The following is a 17,420-nucleotide window of genomic DNA, read 5'->3' on the forward strand; positions in this document are numbered from 1 at the left end:
GGAGGAGAGCCGCGCTATCTTGTTCCTTTAAAAAAAGAAAAAAAGGGCACAAAACCACCCAGCACCCAAACCCCTGCCCGCCCTTTGCTGGGGTGAAGCTGGGTGGGCATCCCGGCAGCTCCTGTCTCCCGTGGGGCTCAGCCTTCCAAACAAGTTGCAGTAGTTGATACGATAGTAACGTGGATAGGGCCATCCTGCTTCACATTTGCTTGTCTTTGTAGTATTTGTTTTTGAATTGATGGTCATATATACACATTTTTAGCTCTAATATTCGTTGGTTATTAGTGATGTTTTAATAAAAAGCTTGCATACTTAAAAATCTCACTAAATTGGTAAAACTGTGTAAGCTTTGTGGTAATGAAATTGAGCTTCCGTTTCTTTCATTAGCTCTACATAAAAGATGTAATCGAACGACTTGAAAGGCCTTTCCTTCAGGATGTTCCCTTTCCTCTTTCTGGCTATTGATTTCGTTGATGTTTAAAGGGACAGTGTCAGTACTTAAATGGAAATTGCATGTAATATTAACATTTGAATTCAAAGTTGCTGAATGCAGTATATCAACCCTCAGGGTTTACTACCAGTCTTCCTGAGTTAAAATAAATGCGTTTAAGAATATCCTCATCTCTGATTTCTCTCTGGAGGATCATCTGTGTCAATGACAGGGTAAATTTGTTCAGATATGTGTGAAGTTGGTTTGGTTTGGTTTTCTGTAAGCAAATGTTCTTTAAAATTTTGCTTTACGTGCAACTGGGGCTAGTGACCAATAAAGGGATTTTAGGAATTGGAGAAAACTTGTAATGAGCATGGTCAGTTGTAGATTAGCGTCCATTCTGTAGATTTTTTTGTGCCCAATTTTATTGTTGCTTATACTAAATAATTCCAGTGACTTCAGTTGAGTTAAACCAGTCTAATGCACAAATAGCATCTTCTAATATTCTAAAAATATTCTAAGTGTTTCCTTTTTTAAGAAAAACATCCTTGCTTTTCAGTCATTATTATATACGAGAGTGGACAGGAGCTTACCAGTCCACCAAAGTCCCTATGAGTGTTACAGGCATGGTGGGTATATGGCAGCAGTTTTGTTAGAGCTAACACTCTGCCTTATTCCAGGAAGCCTTTTAAAGGAAGATTGAGCAGCCTGCACTGTTACCCACAAAAAATCCAGTCTGCAAAACATACCTTTTCAATGGATAAGGACTGAATTGTAAACCTTGGGCAGCTGTGCAGTATTCTGCCTGCCTCTGGCAGGGCAGCATCAGGGAACTTGCCCGTGCTGCCTGCCCGTGTGCTGGGCATGCGCCCGGGGGACCGAGCGTGGAGACAGGGCTGGGGAGAACAGGGAGCAGGCTAGGGAAAACTCTCATTTCAGCTGATACAGCTCTTCTGCTCAACAAAGCACAACTGCCAGCCTGAGGTTGATTCGATGAGAGAAGTATTTCCATTTGCGGTGACGTTGTACATCAGACCTGTTTTGCTTGAGTTCAGAAGCTGTGATGCCAGATATTAGTTTTATGTGCTCAAACACTTCTATCAGAGGGTCCATATACCTTTTAGAGGTGTAAATGCTAGCTTGACTGCTTAAGCCCAAGAATGCAAAAGCTTCTGTATAGGTGATCAGTGGAAGAGACAATGCATTCCCTTAGGCAAAAACATCAGTTTCTTAACACCCCTCCCCAAACCAAAGCAGAAATAGAGTAGTGCTATAAAGCCTACTACTAGAGCCTAGACTATCACTGCAAAGTGGCTTTTCAGAGTAAGCATCTGCCGTTATTTTATGCCCACACTGAAATAGGACTGCAGTAAGAGCCTGAGCCAGTGCTTATTAGTGGAAAGATTCCCACTGAATTCAGCGGGCTTAGGCACAAACCTTATGTGACTGTTTTGAAATAAAGCATAACATGGGCAAGAAACCAGTTTTGATTGCAAGCCTGTAAAATAAAACTGCAAATAAGTTTACGTTAAAATTTCATGTTGTAAAGAACAGATGAAAAACCACCAATCCATTGTATGTTAAAGCATTTCATTCTAAGCATTTCAGTGCTTTACGTTAATTATATTTTGTCCATAGGGGCCAGGAGAGTGCTGGAATTGTGACAAGTGATGGAGAGTCATCTCAAGCATTCAAAGTGCACAAGGTAAAACGTAAATGAATGTTTTATAGATGCCTAACTGAGATGCATGAAAGTTTGCTTCAGCTAGGAAACGGAATAATTAGAGGGAGAGTAACATGTTTTGATGGACTGTTTTGGTTTTGTCAGTGATAGTATCTAATTCTGTTATTTGTGCAATTTCCATCTTAAGTGCATGTTTAAAACAAATATGCCAACGTTATCCTGCTGGGTGTATCCATGCACACAGTGGCAGACACACAGAAATATCCAGATCAGGCTACTGATGTCACAAAAACTACTTACCAAAGTCTCCCCGCACCTAAGGTGTTAACTCTGGAGCACTGATGCAACTTGAGATCAAGAGAGAAGACAGACAGTTACAGCCTATGCACAAGCCAATGGATGACTAATGCTGTTAGTAAGACTCAAGGAAGTGGCAACTACTTTACCCATAGGTAAAAATAAACAGAATAAAAGATTGAATGGAGGCCTGAGAAGGTCACACAGTCTTTCTCGAGCTGAGAGAATCCCAGGGGATGTTAAAAGACATAAAATGGCCATAGCCTCGAAAGTCTTATGCCAGGAGAATACCTCCATGCTCTGGGGATATTTCTGCTCATTCTTTATTGAATAGTGATCAGGAAAAAAATAATCACCAGCCTATTCCATCCTGGAAGAGCAGAGAAATAAAGAAGAGCAGGAAAGAAGGAAATAAGGAAGAACAGAAAATAAAACTACATCAGCAAAATAACCATGGGGCAATCTTGATGCGTGTTCTCTGACCGCAGTCAGAAAGCAGTTTGTCTTCATGTTCAGAGGTCTCTGAGGAAGATTAATTAAGCTGTTCAAATGAGTCCAAGAGTAAGAACTGCTTTGCTGCAGCAGCATGTATATCTATGCATGACTGCTCAATGCCTCACGCAAAATCTTGCCTCATCAAGCATCATGTTTGTCGCCTCTTCAGGCATTTCCCCCCTCCTATCTGTTACCTACAGCCCGATTCACACACACACATACACGCACTTTTAAATGCAGCTTTTTTCAACTTCAGCACCGTGTTATCTGTTCTTCATTCCTGCTCCTGCTTGGGTTTCAGCTTTCCTTAAGGTGTACAGGAATTCCAGCTTCCTTTAAAGTGGGCTGCTGTATATATCCCGTAGTAAAAAGAGCTTCTCAGAATAAACTTCCAGCATATCATAATTTGTAGTGTTTCCATGTTACTGAGCTGCAATACTTAGCTGTCGTGCTAAGAATTTAATTGACTATCTCATCATATCAGCTTTCATATTTTAAGACTTGCAGAGGACGTGATGGTTTCTTTTATCCTTGAAAAATGTTTCTCAGCTACAGCACTTTTTAAATCTGTAATAACCACAGTGTAATAAAGAGCCTGTGGAGTACAATTTGTATGGCTTGTTTAATCCTAGAAGTGGTGCTAATGTAACAAACATTTGGGTCTGTTACACTGGTGAAAATATATTTAGGACTCTGACTTGTAAACTAGTCCATAAAAATGTCAGCAGCTAAGATGCTACTGTATCCATTTGTCCTCCAAACTCCGGTTGACTCTTCTTCATAGCAGAGATGACAGGATGGAAAAGGTGCCTGCTTCTCACTGCATTGATTCACTACCCAATGCTTCCGTGCAAACTCACCTTTGTCAACAGTTTAAGGCAATACACATACTAGCGTAGGAACTGGAACACCTAAGGCATGGGTATGTGTTCCCTTCTGATTGTTACCAGCCTTTGACCACGGATTAATAGCCCTTGACAAAGGCTATTAATCCTTTTTTTTTTTTAAACTCTTCCAGAAAGACTCGTCCAGATTTGACTGTCAGAGCCTTTCAGCTGGATTTGTATAACAAAACATTACTGTCGTAGCTCTAGTAGCTCAGGACGTGGAAAAACTTAAATCTTTTATACAGACATAGCGATGCCAGTAGGAGGAAGGCTTTGTCTGATTGTTTCACACTTGGATTCTGGATTGCAGAAAAATACATTAAAGTAGCTATTCATCAGACCATTATCATGTTCTGGCATGTACCAGGTCTTGTATAATACAGACATAAGATTGTCTTCATTGGGAACTTTTTATACTGGTGTAATTCACATTCGCCATCCCACACCAGCACAATCTAAATCAGAGAAATATTTCAAACTGCAATTAAAAGATTATGTACTTGTGTAACCAAATCTGGTTTAAAACAACATTGTTTGTTTAAGCTATTGCAATGCTTAACGCGGCCGCATCCATTAATACTGGACCTGTGAACTGCCAGATCGCCTGTTGGGATAAAGTTGGCCTAAGTAAAATAAGAGTGCATGGTTGCCTTTCTGTACGTACATGAGCACATAGACTCTAGACCACCGTTATGTCATCTGTGAGACAACGGATGATAATTGATCTGGCATAAAGTTTGCTGAACGATTAACGCTAACTTATACTGGTTTGACAGTGTGAGGCAGTAACTTTTTAACGTGATAGTAAGTATCCTAAAACCACATGTGCAACCGCAGCCTCTTGGTATTCTGACTCTATAACAGTCACAGCAGAAAATACCCTAAAGCTGAGCTTTCTTTAAGCTCTTTTGGTTGAGCTCTGAAAACAGTTCAACCAATTTCTGTCCTTCCTGTCCCATCCCACTCTCTTGTACCTACAGCACAGGTCATGAACCATTCACAGCTTCAGACCTCTCCCGTGTATCTTTGAAGATCCTAGAGGAGTATTATCATGTGTGCTATCATGTATATCACAATTACCACGCATGATAGGGAAACCGAGCATAGAAAGATGTAAATATTTTCCACAGGTGGCGGCAGAAGCAGGACTTTGTAGGAGGGCCTGGAATCCGGTCTTAATTTCTACTCTCTGTGCAGTTTTTTCAGACTATTCCTGCTGCTAAATTGTCTCCACACAGTGCTTGTTGCCAAAAGAAGCTCCTGACGCCTGACTAATAAAGCTTTGATTCATTTCTGCTTTAGATAGAAGGCAACCTGGCTATATGAAAAGTTTGGTTTAAGTAAACAATAAAACCTCTTTAAAAAAGCTTTGCTTCTGACATTGGCTAGAATGACAGTGGAATCGAATAAACATTATCATGGACCCAGTATAAAAGTAAATCCAATATACTGCTAACTTGTAAAAGGTATTCTCTACACAGAATTTCCTTCTCACAACTTTTTTCTTCTTTGCCTGTCTTCTGGCAGTCTTTTTTCTGGTGTTTTTAAACAATACAACAGTTTGGTAGTGGTTTTCTGTTCCATGAAAACCCTCAGCACAAAAAAGTATATTGCTTTATTTAAAAACAGGAGTAATGGGATCTGATATATCACTGTGACACCTACTCAGCTTCTTTCTTTCCCATGTCTTTCAGGTTATTTGCCTTTCTCTTAAAGTTGCTTGCATTAATGCTGTACCAAAAACAAACAGAAGGAGAAATGAGGAAGTTGCCAGGAAAACAAAACCAAACAGAACTTTTTTTTCTTTTTCTTCCGAAGGGAATGGGTCTTATAAATCACGTCTTCAACGCAGACAGCCTGAAGAAGCTGTACGTTTCAAACCTCGGTATTGGGCACACGAGGTACTCCACCTCGGGAATTTCTGAGCTGCAGAACTGCCAGCCTTTTGTCGTGGAGACTCTTCATGGGAAGATTGCTGTGGCACACAACGGGGAGCTAACAAACGCTGTACGACTCAGGAGGAAGGTTAGTATCTCCTTTGGGAGGCTCTGGCATCGTTTCTTTCTGAGTATGAGGCAGCAATGAGCAATAAGTTTGCTATGACTTTTCCTTAATACCAGACTGCTTGGGGTAGTGAAAGAGCCCCATAATCAAAACAGATCATTTTGGGGGAAAAAAATCCTGGGGAGGGGAGGCATTTGTAACTGTCACAGGGGATAATTCACCAATCCTCTAGACTGATGGTCACGTTCCTATTGATCAAGTGAGAAAACTAACTCAACCATAACAAAAGGTAGCTTGGCTTGAAGCTCTGCTCCTTTGTGGTGGCTGATAGAAGGAGCAAATCTTATGCTTATGCATTGTAATACGAAATGTCTGGTTTGGAATATTGTCTTTATTTCTATTTCTGGCTTGCAAAATTAATCATGAGCACTGTCAGGACATAAACCAACAAATGCTACATTTTATAGTGTGTGGCTAGAAGGGTACGTGTTAAAGAACCAAATTAAAATTTAGGAGATGTTTCATTCTGAAATCTCTTCTATGATATGTCCCATCCAAAAGTGAGAGGACATACTCTTGCGTTGAAGCGAGGCAAATGTATGGCATGCCCAAAGGAACCTAGTCCGTCTTTAATCAGAGCCACAAGTGTATGAATGGATGGGAGAAAAAAACAGTGGTGAGGAAATGTAGATGGAGAGTGGAGAATCTCTTGATTCTCATGAGTCACATGAGATGTAAAATGATTTCTAAAGATAAAAAGTAGGAACTGTAATGCATACAACATTGAATGGGTTGTAATAGTTGGCTAGATACACTGCAGATTCTCTTCTCCCTTAGAAGCATAAATACGCCAAGACAGAACAATTTGACTGACCATGTCTAGCAAACTTTAAGTTGTGGGATTTCAGTTTTTGAATCCCACTCTGCTTCCTTTCACACCTCTTTTTTTTTTGTTGTTGCTTTGTGCCTAAACCACCATTCTGCCTTGATATCTCTTTCTGTATCTGCTATAGGTAATTTCATATTTTCCCTTGTATATTTTACCTCTCTTCCCAGAGCAAGCAGAAGCAGAAAGCTGATTAAATGGCTCAAACGTGAATTTATGCCCTGAATATTGGTGGTATTAATTTTGGTTGCATGTGGAGCAAAGGAATGAGATGCAAAGGGAGAAATGTAGTGCCAGGCATAGATGGTTGTACCAGCTCTTTTTACATATTTGGTTTGTTGGAAGAAATTTGACGTTATTATGATCTGATCACCTGAAGCACTGATATGTTTTAAAACATTTGTTCATTGGACAAAGGTGGTGTTAGATTAACATCTGAGTAGTGTTAATGTGGGATTTTTTTTTAATGTTGGTAACTTTTGTTTTGTGTCTCAAAAGCTTATGCGGCATGGTGTAGGACTGTCGACCAGTTCTGACAGTGAACTGATCACGCAGCTGCTGGCTTTCACACCTCCTCTAGAAAATGACGATACAGCCGACTGGGTAGCAAGGTGAGGAGGATGGGTTTCAGAATCAAGAACAGCAATCTAATCTTGGCATGATATGCAGCTGTAAATGCACACAGCCGTTTGTGTGACACACGATTATGTTCATCTATGTCTCATTTCAGAATAAAAAATTTAATGAATGAAACTCCAACTTCATATTCATTGCTAATTATGCATAAAGACATAATCTATGCAGTACGTGATCCGTATGGGAATCGCCCACTCTGCATTGGTCGCCTTATTCCAGTAGGGGACATGAATGGAAAAGGTAAACCATACATATATATTCATATACATATACACATATATATATGTATATATATAGTTTGTGCCTGAAATCACTGATACAAATAATTAAAGCTACACTCACTGAGGTGCAAGTAGGAATGTGTGATGCAAAAGTCAGTTTTGAAAATTCAAAACGAAAAAAATGTTGGTAAGGAAAAAATAATTTGTAGGAAGTCTACAAACATCTTTTCTGTTCCCAGGAAAAGGGAATTCTAGTTGCCTGATGGCAGTGTCAGAATTAGGCACCCCAACTGTAATAGAATATTTGTCAAAATTTAATTAACATCACCTAAACAAAAAGCAGGGATGAACGGAATCACAGAAGGGTTGAGGTTGGAAGGGACCTCTGGAGGTCATCTGGCCCAAATCCCCTGCTCAAGCAGGGCCACCTAGAGCCAGTTGCTCAGGACTGTGTCCAGTCCAGAAACAAGTCTGGTTTCTTCCTTTCTCCTCTAGTAAGGTGGTCGAAAAGTGCTGGATTACTGGCAATGTATTGCTAAATTCCAAGCACTCCCAGTCACACGTAGTATAGTAATGGAACACTATACATCAACTTACAGGAAAAATTCTTTGTGTTCCTGTTTAGCCTGCAAATCAACATTTTCCATGAAGTGAGATTAAAATCTGTTCATTTGTATAAAAAATAAAATAATTCAAAGGCAAAGTAGTAAATGCTTCCATATCTTCACAAAACTTGGTAATTTTAACCACAAGAAAAACTACCAAGATTTTTTTAAAGCATATAAACATTCCTACCCGATGTTACACAATTCGATCTTTCCTGTACCTGTCTCTGAAAACTCTCCTTATTGGAGTTAATCCAGCATCCGTTGTAATCAAAAGGATCTATCTATCAACGCATTTAGCATAGGAAAAATAAGGAGTTTCTTGTGTGAACAAAAGTAATTATGTACATCTGAAGTCACTGAACTAGAATTGGGAAAGTTTGAAATAGTGCAGAGATAACAAAGGTAGTTATCTGAATTGTCTCTCTTCATGAATTGTGAATATCATGCTCTTACTTCCACTTCTGCCTAGAACAGGTTTATGATGTTTTACGTTTTTGGGTTTTTTAAATAATATTGCAGCACCTTTGGAATGCTATACCTTTTAGTTAGAAATTACAACCGTCTTTAATTGTGCACTTGGCAACCCAAACCATAGCAAGCCAGATACTGCAGTAGAAATGCATTTGGGGGGGGTAATGCTAACAGGAATTGTGGATTCTAACTGAAATCTTTCATTTCAGGAAAAGATAACAGTGAAACAGAAGGATGGGTAGTCTCTTCTGAATCCTGTAGCTTTTTGTCTATCGGTGCAGAGTAAGTGCCCTGATTCTCACTTTATCTGAAAGCTCTCCTCAGGCAGCGATTAAACATTAAACCTCAAATTGTCAAATGTCATAACCTATAACAACATGAAAGACATCAAAGATTAGTTTGTTGGGCTGTTTGGAGGGGGTTTTTTTGCCAGTCCTGTTTTTTGCCAGTTTATTTTCTTGAACAGATTAATGTAAAAGAAGAATTACGTGTTCAGAAAGTAACAGAAAAGACGACTTTACTGTTGTAAAGTAAATGCCTCTTACTTGTTGCATTAAACCTGGTTATCCATATAACTTCTTAATTTTAGCCTCGTTTGCAGCAGAATCATTGTATTACAAAATAATTCCTCAGCTACAGAAAGGTTACATTGGTAGCTCACAGGCTGGACTAACCTGAGCTGTAGCATATGCTGTCTGACGAGCCAGTCTCATTTGAAAAAAATGATGGGCACCTGAAACTGTTTCCATCCGTGCAAACACCCATCAGAGCCAAAACATGAGATGACATTCACGTTACCTCTCTAGCTAAGATACTCTGAAAAGGAAGGTGTGATACTTTCTCTGGACAAAAAGAGAAGGGTAAGAGGCTCTTTGGGAGACTGCGAATTGACCTTTAGAAATTTGGAGTGGAAGGCAATTGTGAACTAGAACATAATTAAAGTAAGAAAGATTATGAGGAAGCATATTTAATTTCCTAATCAGACACTAAAAATGTGCGTTTGGGGACTAGACTAATAAAGTTGGGTCCTCTTCAAATAAAAAACTGTGAAAAATTGCATTAAGAACACAACTACTGAATAAAAAGAAATGTAAAGCAAAATCAGGAAGCAACGTGACTGCACTTTAGAGGTCTTTTATTCCATTCTGCAGTGTTTTATTGTAGGTGTGGTGTTCTGGGTTCTTCTGATGTAACTTCTACCCTGTCTCTGTAGGTAATCTCAATTAAGCCTGTACTAGACTGACTATGGTATGTCTCATAGATAGGAAGAATACCATAATTCTCTGGTACTAAGTATTAATTTACTGCTTTGGGGTATTAATTCAGACTGTTTTAGTAAGGGTCAGTTGTCCTAGCATGTTGGTCCTAAAACACTCCAGGTCAAATCCTAAGATAGAAGCAAATTGTCATGTCAGGATGTTCAAAAGCATTTTTTCCTGTCAGTTGAATCTTGTTTATATTTCAAAACTATCATCCAGGTTCAGGACATTTCTAAATGCTATGTATTTCTCTTTCAAGGTACTATCGTGAGGTCCTTCCTGGAGAGATTGTGAAAATATCCAGATATGATGTCCAGACACTGGATGTTGTACCAAGACCTGAAGGAGATCCGTCAGCATTCTGCATCTTTGAATATGTTTATTTTGCAAGACCAGACAGTATTTTTGAAGGTAAGAAGATGTAATGTACAAAGCTCCTCCCTAAACAGTGGGAGATGTTATCCTGGAGAACGACGACTCTGGAAAGGATCTGGGATCATGGTAGGGTACCACTGAATGTGAGCTTGCAGAGCAGGGCTGGGACAGAATGGGTTGGCACAGTTCTTGAGGACATGAAACTCATCAGGAGGAGCATGTAACATCACCTTCCCGTTCCTGGCTGTGCATATGGCCTCCATCAGGCTGCCTGTGTAGTCCTATGGAAGGGATGAAAAGAGCCACAAACGTGATTAAGGTAGAGGAAATAACCCTTAAAAGTGAGAGACTTAAGAAAGGAACTTTACTGGTTCTTGGAAAACTTTTTAAAAATTAGACTTATGAACTAGGATCTGCAAAACAACTTTATCTTGGTGTTTTCTTTGCAAGAAAGGGTTATTTCAGGAAGATGCTTTTAATACAACTTGTAAATCTATGCATTATCTAAGTACTTGGGGTTCTCAGTCTAATGCTTTTATTATTTCAGTAGAAGCCCTCAAAAATTGTCTCGGTGACAAGACATTAGCCAGGACTCTCATACCTAACAAACAAGCTCTTCTTTGCTTTCTACGGCCATGCCATCTGTTGATCCTATACAGTTCCCCACCTTCACAAAGCCAGTTTCACCCCACATCCCTTTTTTTCATGATCCTCTTACCCTTCAGTATCCTCACTTCTTACATTCTTTAGTACTGCTGCTGTACCCTTTGCTGTGCCTCATCTCACCACAATGCCTCCAGTTCCCTCCCATGTTGCAAATTTTTAGGACCTTAGAAGCTTCTGAGGCCTCTTATCCCCTTACTAAATTTGGGATGAATTTTGCCAACTGATTCAAAGTTAATAAGCGGGCAGAGGCAGACAGCAGGATTGCACAAACTTCGTCTGCTGGAGAAACCAGCCTAAAAATAGAATATGCAGGTTATGAACAGGCAGGCATAATTTCTGCTTCTTTCCTCCTCTAAATAGATTTTGTAACATCCACAGGACCTTCAGTTACCCGATTAGGGCAAACTGGATTTTAATTCTCTGTGTAGCAATAGGGATGTGAATGTAAGAATATGACATTATGGAAGGAAATAAAAAATGACATATGTGAGTGACTGCTTACTAGTTCTGGCGTTTTTCTCACTGACTTCTATGCCTGCAACTTGCCACAGAAATTTGTACAGCAAACTGAGAGGAAATCTGAATTATGCATACCAGGAAAAACACCTCTTGCTGTTCTTAGGTCAGATGGTGTATTCAGTCAGGAGAAGGTGCGGGCAGCAGCTTGCAATTGAAGCACCCGTGGAAGCAGACCTGGTCAGCACTGTTCCAGAGTCTGCAACCCCAGCAGCTCTTGGTTATGCTCAAAAGGTATATGTTAACTTGCCTTTCTTCTCCCACGCATATTTACTCTTTTTGTAATGGGGTATTATGGTCCGGGCCATTAGAGTTTTGTATTGATAATGCTTTGTATCTTGAGTACGCTGGGTACTCCTATTGAGTCATCCGCACTTTTTTTTTTCTGTCATTATTCCACTATATTAAGGTATTTCAAAGTTCTTTCGTTACTGTGAAGTCATACTAAGTCCTAAGATTGCTTTAAAAAACAGTAAGTGAGAATAACCAGTTAATAGATATTAATTCTGTTTAATTGTCTCCTGTTTACAGTGCGGGCTCCCATATGTTGAAGTACTCTGTAAAAACCGATATGTAGGAAGAACGTTTATCCAGCCAAATATGAGGTTACGGCAACTTGGTGTTGCAAAGAAGTTTGGCGTTCTGTCTGATAATTTTAAAGGCAAGCGAGTTGTTATCATTGATGATTCAATTGTGAGGGGCAATACCATTTCACCCATAATAAAACTACTGAGAGAATCAGGAGCCAAGGAGGTAAGTTAATTTTCAGTCAGTACAACACAGATGTGAACAGAAGATTGATGGGAGGGTAAAGCACAGGGGCTTGTTCTTCATTTGCATTGTACGTTGTTTCCTTATTTAAAAGAGCAAATGTGCAAAAAAACAATGGCTAGTGCATATTTATTGTGCAGATAGGTTGAGAACTTTCTTTTGTGTGACTGATTTTTGGGACATCAAAGGGGGAGGAACAGGTCTCCATTTATAAAGCACTATCTGGCAAATAAAGAGAGAATGGAAAACAGATTAGGTAAAATCAGGAAATCAAGTATCGGTGTGGTATTCCTGACATATGTGCGACTTGTGGTACTGCATTAAGTACAACCACATACTGCAGTAACGAGGCACGTGCCTTAAGTCACCAGAGCACAAATTTTTTAATTGATTAATATTTTTTAATTGAAACAGAATGTGCAAGTCTGTCACTGGAGAAAACATGTTCTGTGTCATATTTGACTTTGTAAACTGAAATGTGCATCAAGGATTGAACGCCATAAAAGAAAAGCAAAATCGGGATGGAACCTTTTAATAACATTAGGAAATATTGTAAAAATAAATTCTAAAACTGTCTTTCTCTCTCCTGCTGTGTTGGCACCTAAAAACCCCTTTATCTTACTTTTAACCCTCCATGACTTCTGAGTAGTGCTGTGTTCTGTTCTTCATGATTATTTTGCAGAACTAGGACTTTGCTGTTATGATCTGCTGACCTTTACCTCATAGCGCTCTGTTTTGAAACTGTTTTTATTCAGGTGCACATCCGTGTGGCTTCACCTCCCATAAGATTTCCTTGTTACATGGGAATAAACATTCCAACTAAAGAAGAACTCATTGCCAACAGACCTGAATTTCATGATCTTGCAAACTATATAGGTAAATGCTACTTTTCTTTTTCTTTCTCTTTTTTTTTTTCTTTTTCTTTTTTTTGAGAGAGAGATTTTACCTGTAGGTGTTTTATTGTCTACATCAAAATAAAGGACAACACATCAAGGCAACAGTGGCAAAACTGACTAAAAAATCATAAGGTTGATACACTAAATTTCTGCATTGTGAGTACCCTACAGATCAAACCAATTTAGTTACACACTTTTTTTTAGCACAGTTAGTGAATTATGTTTCTCCGAACAATAGAAGGCATTAGAATAATTGCATAATGGTAAGTTACAACACAGCTTTCCAATACTTAGAGCTCCTTCTGGGAAAGTCTTTACAACAAGGAGCTACTGTAGGCAAAATACCAGGAAGAAAATATGTGGTGAAAATCTGTCCTGTAATGAAAAGCTAATGTAGTTTCACTTTCATGAGATATTAATAAAAATATGTTGGGAATTTGTAAACACCCACTGATTTTTCTACAAATTTAAATTTATGTAAATAATTTTAACTGCATTTTATATTTCACTTTGAAAGAAATTACATTTGCAACTAATCAAAGAACGTTAAATACATTCTCAAATCTCTAGAATGAGTCATGTTTGCAGCAGAACAAAAGAAGAACCAACAGCTTATGTTGCTTGTGATGTGGTAAATAACGTGCTCTTCATCAGGATATCAGCAACAGAAGTCATGTGAAGGCTTGTGAGTGAGATCTACTATATATGGCCTATTGTGCTGCAAAATATTTTTAAAAATGGTTTAAGAACATAGCTGTGGTTACAGTTAGGAAACTGTAAACTCGGATTTCCTGTGTTAAATACTTACTCTCACTGTCTAATATTGCAATGAATTCTTTTCCCCAAAATTATTGTGAAGGCATGTTGAAATATTTCAGGTTTGTAGGATCTCATTTTTAAGTATTATTCACAAAATAATGAGTGCAAACGATAGAAGACTAATGATGTGAAAAGGCTATCAAGCTTTCCTACTGCTAGAACATTTGCATGAACTGCATACTGAATTTTTTTTTAACACGATGGTCTTCCCCTCCTCTAAGTGCCAGTAAGGGTTTGTAGTCCTAGGTGCGCAGTTTGGGAAGCACCAGCCACGCACCCATCTGCTTCCAGACCCGAACTACAGGGTAACTCTGGGAAACTATAGGGAGTTTAGGGAGTCTTAATACACACTCTGGATTTTGTTTCTATTTTTGCAGTGTGTGTGACATATTTGTTCCCAACTCAGAACCTTCTTTCTAGATTTCGGTGAGTCTGCTCCCCGCACAAAGAATTTGAAAAGGGTAAGGCTTATTATGGTCTGATAATTTTTCATATCCATTCTCTTTAGGTAAGGCGATCCACCTCCATACAATAATGCGACTGCATTTCCGGAGAGCATTGCATTTCGTACAACATTGCAGCTTTAACTGATGAATTCTTCATTTCCCCTAGGAGCAGACAGCGTTGTCTATCTTTCTGTGGAAGGGCTGGTATCGTCCGTGCAAGAAAGCATCAGAGCAAGACAAGAGAATGAGAACAGCCTTAAAACCCAGAAATCGCGTGTTGGAAAGATTGGTCATTGCACAGCGTGTCTCACCGGAGAGTATCCCGTAGAGCTGGAATGGTGAATTTTTAGTGGATGGACACCAGTCCATCTCTTGTCAAATGTACCTTTTTCAAAGATGCCTTCTTGCTAATCATCTTCTTATATTTAGGTAATACGGAAAGCTTATTACAATTACTGTTACTAAAATACATCTTTACAGTACAGACTTACAGAAAGTCCGACCTGCTGATGAAAACGATGTAAGCAGATTAAAATACAAAATCATATAGTTTTGATGCACAGTTGTGCCTTCTATTTTCTCACGAAATATTATAAAAACCAAAGTCTTTTTAATTATGTAGCGGTCCCAGAGTTTTTTGTTTTGGTCTTGCCCCGAAAGATATCCCTGTTAGACTTGTTCGCAAAGTACAGATCATGAATCGTGTGGTGTCATTTCAAATTATCAAAGTCCTAATGCAAAAAAGTACGTGAAGTTTGCTTTTCTCCTTAGGAAAAATACCAGATTCTGAAGAATCAAAGTGCTTCCTCGGCAGTTCTTGCTTAGGCTTTTTAAGAATAGAAGTACCTAACTTTTGCATATCTAGCTAAACAGCCTTTATTAATCAAGCCCTTTGTAACAGATTTTATGAACGTCATGTCTAACATATGATTTTAAAAAATGAAGACTCAGGGAAATGCTCAGCCAAAAGCCCTCTAGTTTTATAACTTTAAAATTCTTTTTTTGAAGTCCAGTGTAATTACATTATCTTTGTGTGCTTTTATCAGTTGCCAATAGGATGTGGAAGGAGAAAAAATACTTGGCACTGCCATTTTTTTTTCTGTTTTACATCTTGTTTTCTCCAGGATAAGTCCTGACAATTTCTGAAGTCTGAGCTAATGTTCCGTGTGCTTTTCATATGTCAACATCCAAAGTAAACTGAAAAATAAACTCACTTTTCATTCGCAACAGTAAATACAATGTATGAACTGAAAATTAGGAGTTGTTTTGGGTATAGTCTTATTTTGCCACATTGCTGCTGTTACAATAAATGTAATGTTTTTTTTTTTAAAAAAAGAGTTCTGAAGAACCACTAGCTATTGAATACATTGTATTTTTTAATTGGTCACAATTACAGTTGCTTGTATACATGAAGATCACTTGGACAATGAACCACTAGCTGAAAATGGAAAAGCACCTTTTGAAAACTATTGCAAATTTACGCACAATTGTAAAAATATTTTGTATACCTCAGGTTTTTTCACTGAATACCAGCAACTTAATTTTAATTTTCTATTTAATATTGTGTATTTTGGCCTTATAATTGTTTGTGACACTGTTAAATAAATAGAAAAGTTTAAGAGCTTCTTCCTTCCCCACATATATCCTCCACATAGTTGAGAATTACAGCACTGGTGATTAAATGCAAAAGGGAGCTTTCTTACATGGGATTTGTAGCAATTGTGCCGGATAGACAATCACAAAACAGAAGTCCCGATTCAAGAAAGCATGTAAATACATGTACTGAAGTCAAGACTGTGCATCGTGCAGTGGAATCGGAACCTGCTTGCAGTCCAGCCTATGGGAGAATCTAGATTCTCATGAGCATTGGGCTCTTACTGCGTGTTCTTCACCAAAGCCCAGATCTGCCTATTGGGGATGCATGTGGATCTCTTCTGTCTAATTAGCAAGTTTGGTTGGTTTTTTAACAGAACCGTAACAGTTCACCTGGACAGTAAACTGAGCAAAAACAGAACAGGGTGGAGTCACTCTGACCGCCCCCTCTTCCATATTAACCAGGGAGGAGTGTGAGAAAACAGAAAAACTGTCATTAACATTTTTTACCTTTCTTCTTTCCTGCCCTCAAAAAAAGCAATCATTTTTAAAAGAAGGGATAAGTCAAGCTCTTAGGTTATAGATACGTGTGAGGAGCCCTTTCTACTTGAGAGAAAAACTTAGGTGCACAGTGGTTGCAAGCAGAAGTCTATCGCTTTATCTGAAATTGTCTATAGAACGGACTGTAAATGAAGCTTGTGCAAATACTCTTTTAACCTGTTTTCAACAAAACTGGTATTTTTGAAGTCTGGTAATAATTGCTTAAATGTGATTTGAGCATTAGGTGGCATAGTTCTTGATTTCAGTAAAATGAGTCCTAATGCCTTTTTTCCCTCCGTGTTATGCATGTGGAATTACAGGGTCTGCTACTGTAAGCACTGTAGTTTTTAGACACGCTCCGTGCCTAACCTTTAGTACGTATTTTTCAAAACCTTAAGTTAAAGGGGAGATACTTTTCAAGTGTCATTTTATTCTCCGACAGCTGAATTTGTGCTTCAGGTTACCAGGCCTTTTTTTAATGACGTAACAGCGGACACACACATGCAGTGAGCATGCTGAGGGAGAAAACGCCTCTGGTTTTAGGTGTCGCTATTTGTATTATTTTAATGTCCTACTGTGAAACCGTTTCTGCTGTATTACCAATGCTCAACTGTGCCAAATTATCATTTACAAAATGTGACAGAACAGTAGAAAGCTAATGTCTAACTTCTCCCATGCGTAACATTAAAAAACGGTTATGCACTGGTCTTCTGTTCTCTCTCCCTTCACTGCACTCGCCGGCGCTACGCATCGACGGTTTCTTGAATACAGCCGCCTTGAAAGCGCCCTGGAAGCTGGAGCACGTCACTTCGTGTCTTGCATTACACCCTCCTCTCCCTCACGCAGCCCGTGCTGCGCTACCGGTGCCCCCTCCCACCGCCGGCTCCCCTGCCCGTCACCCTCGCTCCCCGCTGGCGCCC

The 17,420-nt window shown here is 39.0% G+C and overlaps 1 protein-coding gene across 1 annotated transcript; it reads left to right on the forward strand.

Annotated features, from left to right (window-relative positions):
* The first annotated feature begins 1,898 nt into the window (after positions 1-1,898).
* Positions 1,899-14,709, forward strand: PPAT (phosphoribosyl pyrophosphate amidotransferase). Its single transcript, XM_009277448.1, has 11 exons — positions 1,899-1,930; positions 2,069-2,135; positions 5,612-5,818; positions 7,182-7,294; positions 7,414-7,559; positions 8,829-8,901; positions 10,138-10,289; positions 11,542-11,669; positions 11,967-12,188; positions 12,962-13,082; positions 14,534-14,709. Exons 1-11 carry the CDS (start codon positions 1,899-1,901, stop codon positions 14,707-14,709), a joined length of 1,437 nt encoding a protein of 478 aa, XP_009275723.1.
* Positions 14,710-17,420: the final 2,711 nt, after the last annotated feature.

The sequence above is a fragment of the Aptenodytes forsteri genome, unplaced genomic scaffold, assembly GCF_000699145.1.
Source record: "Aptenodytes forsteri isolate BGI_AS27 unplaced genomic scaffold, ASM69914v1 Scaffold65, whole genome shotgun sequence".
Classification (NCBI taxonomy): Eukaryota; Metazoa; Chordata; class Aves; order Sphenisciformes; family Spheniscidae; genus Aptenodytes; species Aptenodytes forsteri.

What these genes read in the sequence shown, in the direction of transcription:
- PPAT (XM_009277448.1), top strand. Translation starts at nt 1,899, where the DNA reads ATGGGCAAGAAACCAGTTTTGATTGCAAGCCT. An exon ending in CCAGTTTTGATTGCAAGCCT is followed by an intron (nt 1,931 to 2,068) that starts GTAAAATAAAAC and finishes TTTTGTCCATAG; the next exon opens with GGGCCAGGAGAGTGCTGGAA. An exon ending in ACCAGACAGTATTTTTGAAG is followed by an intron (nt 10,290 to 11,541) that starts GTAAGAAGATGT and finishes TGCTGTTCTTAG; the next exon opens with GTCAGATGGTGTATTCAGTC.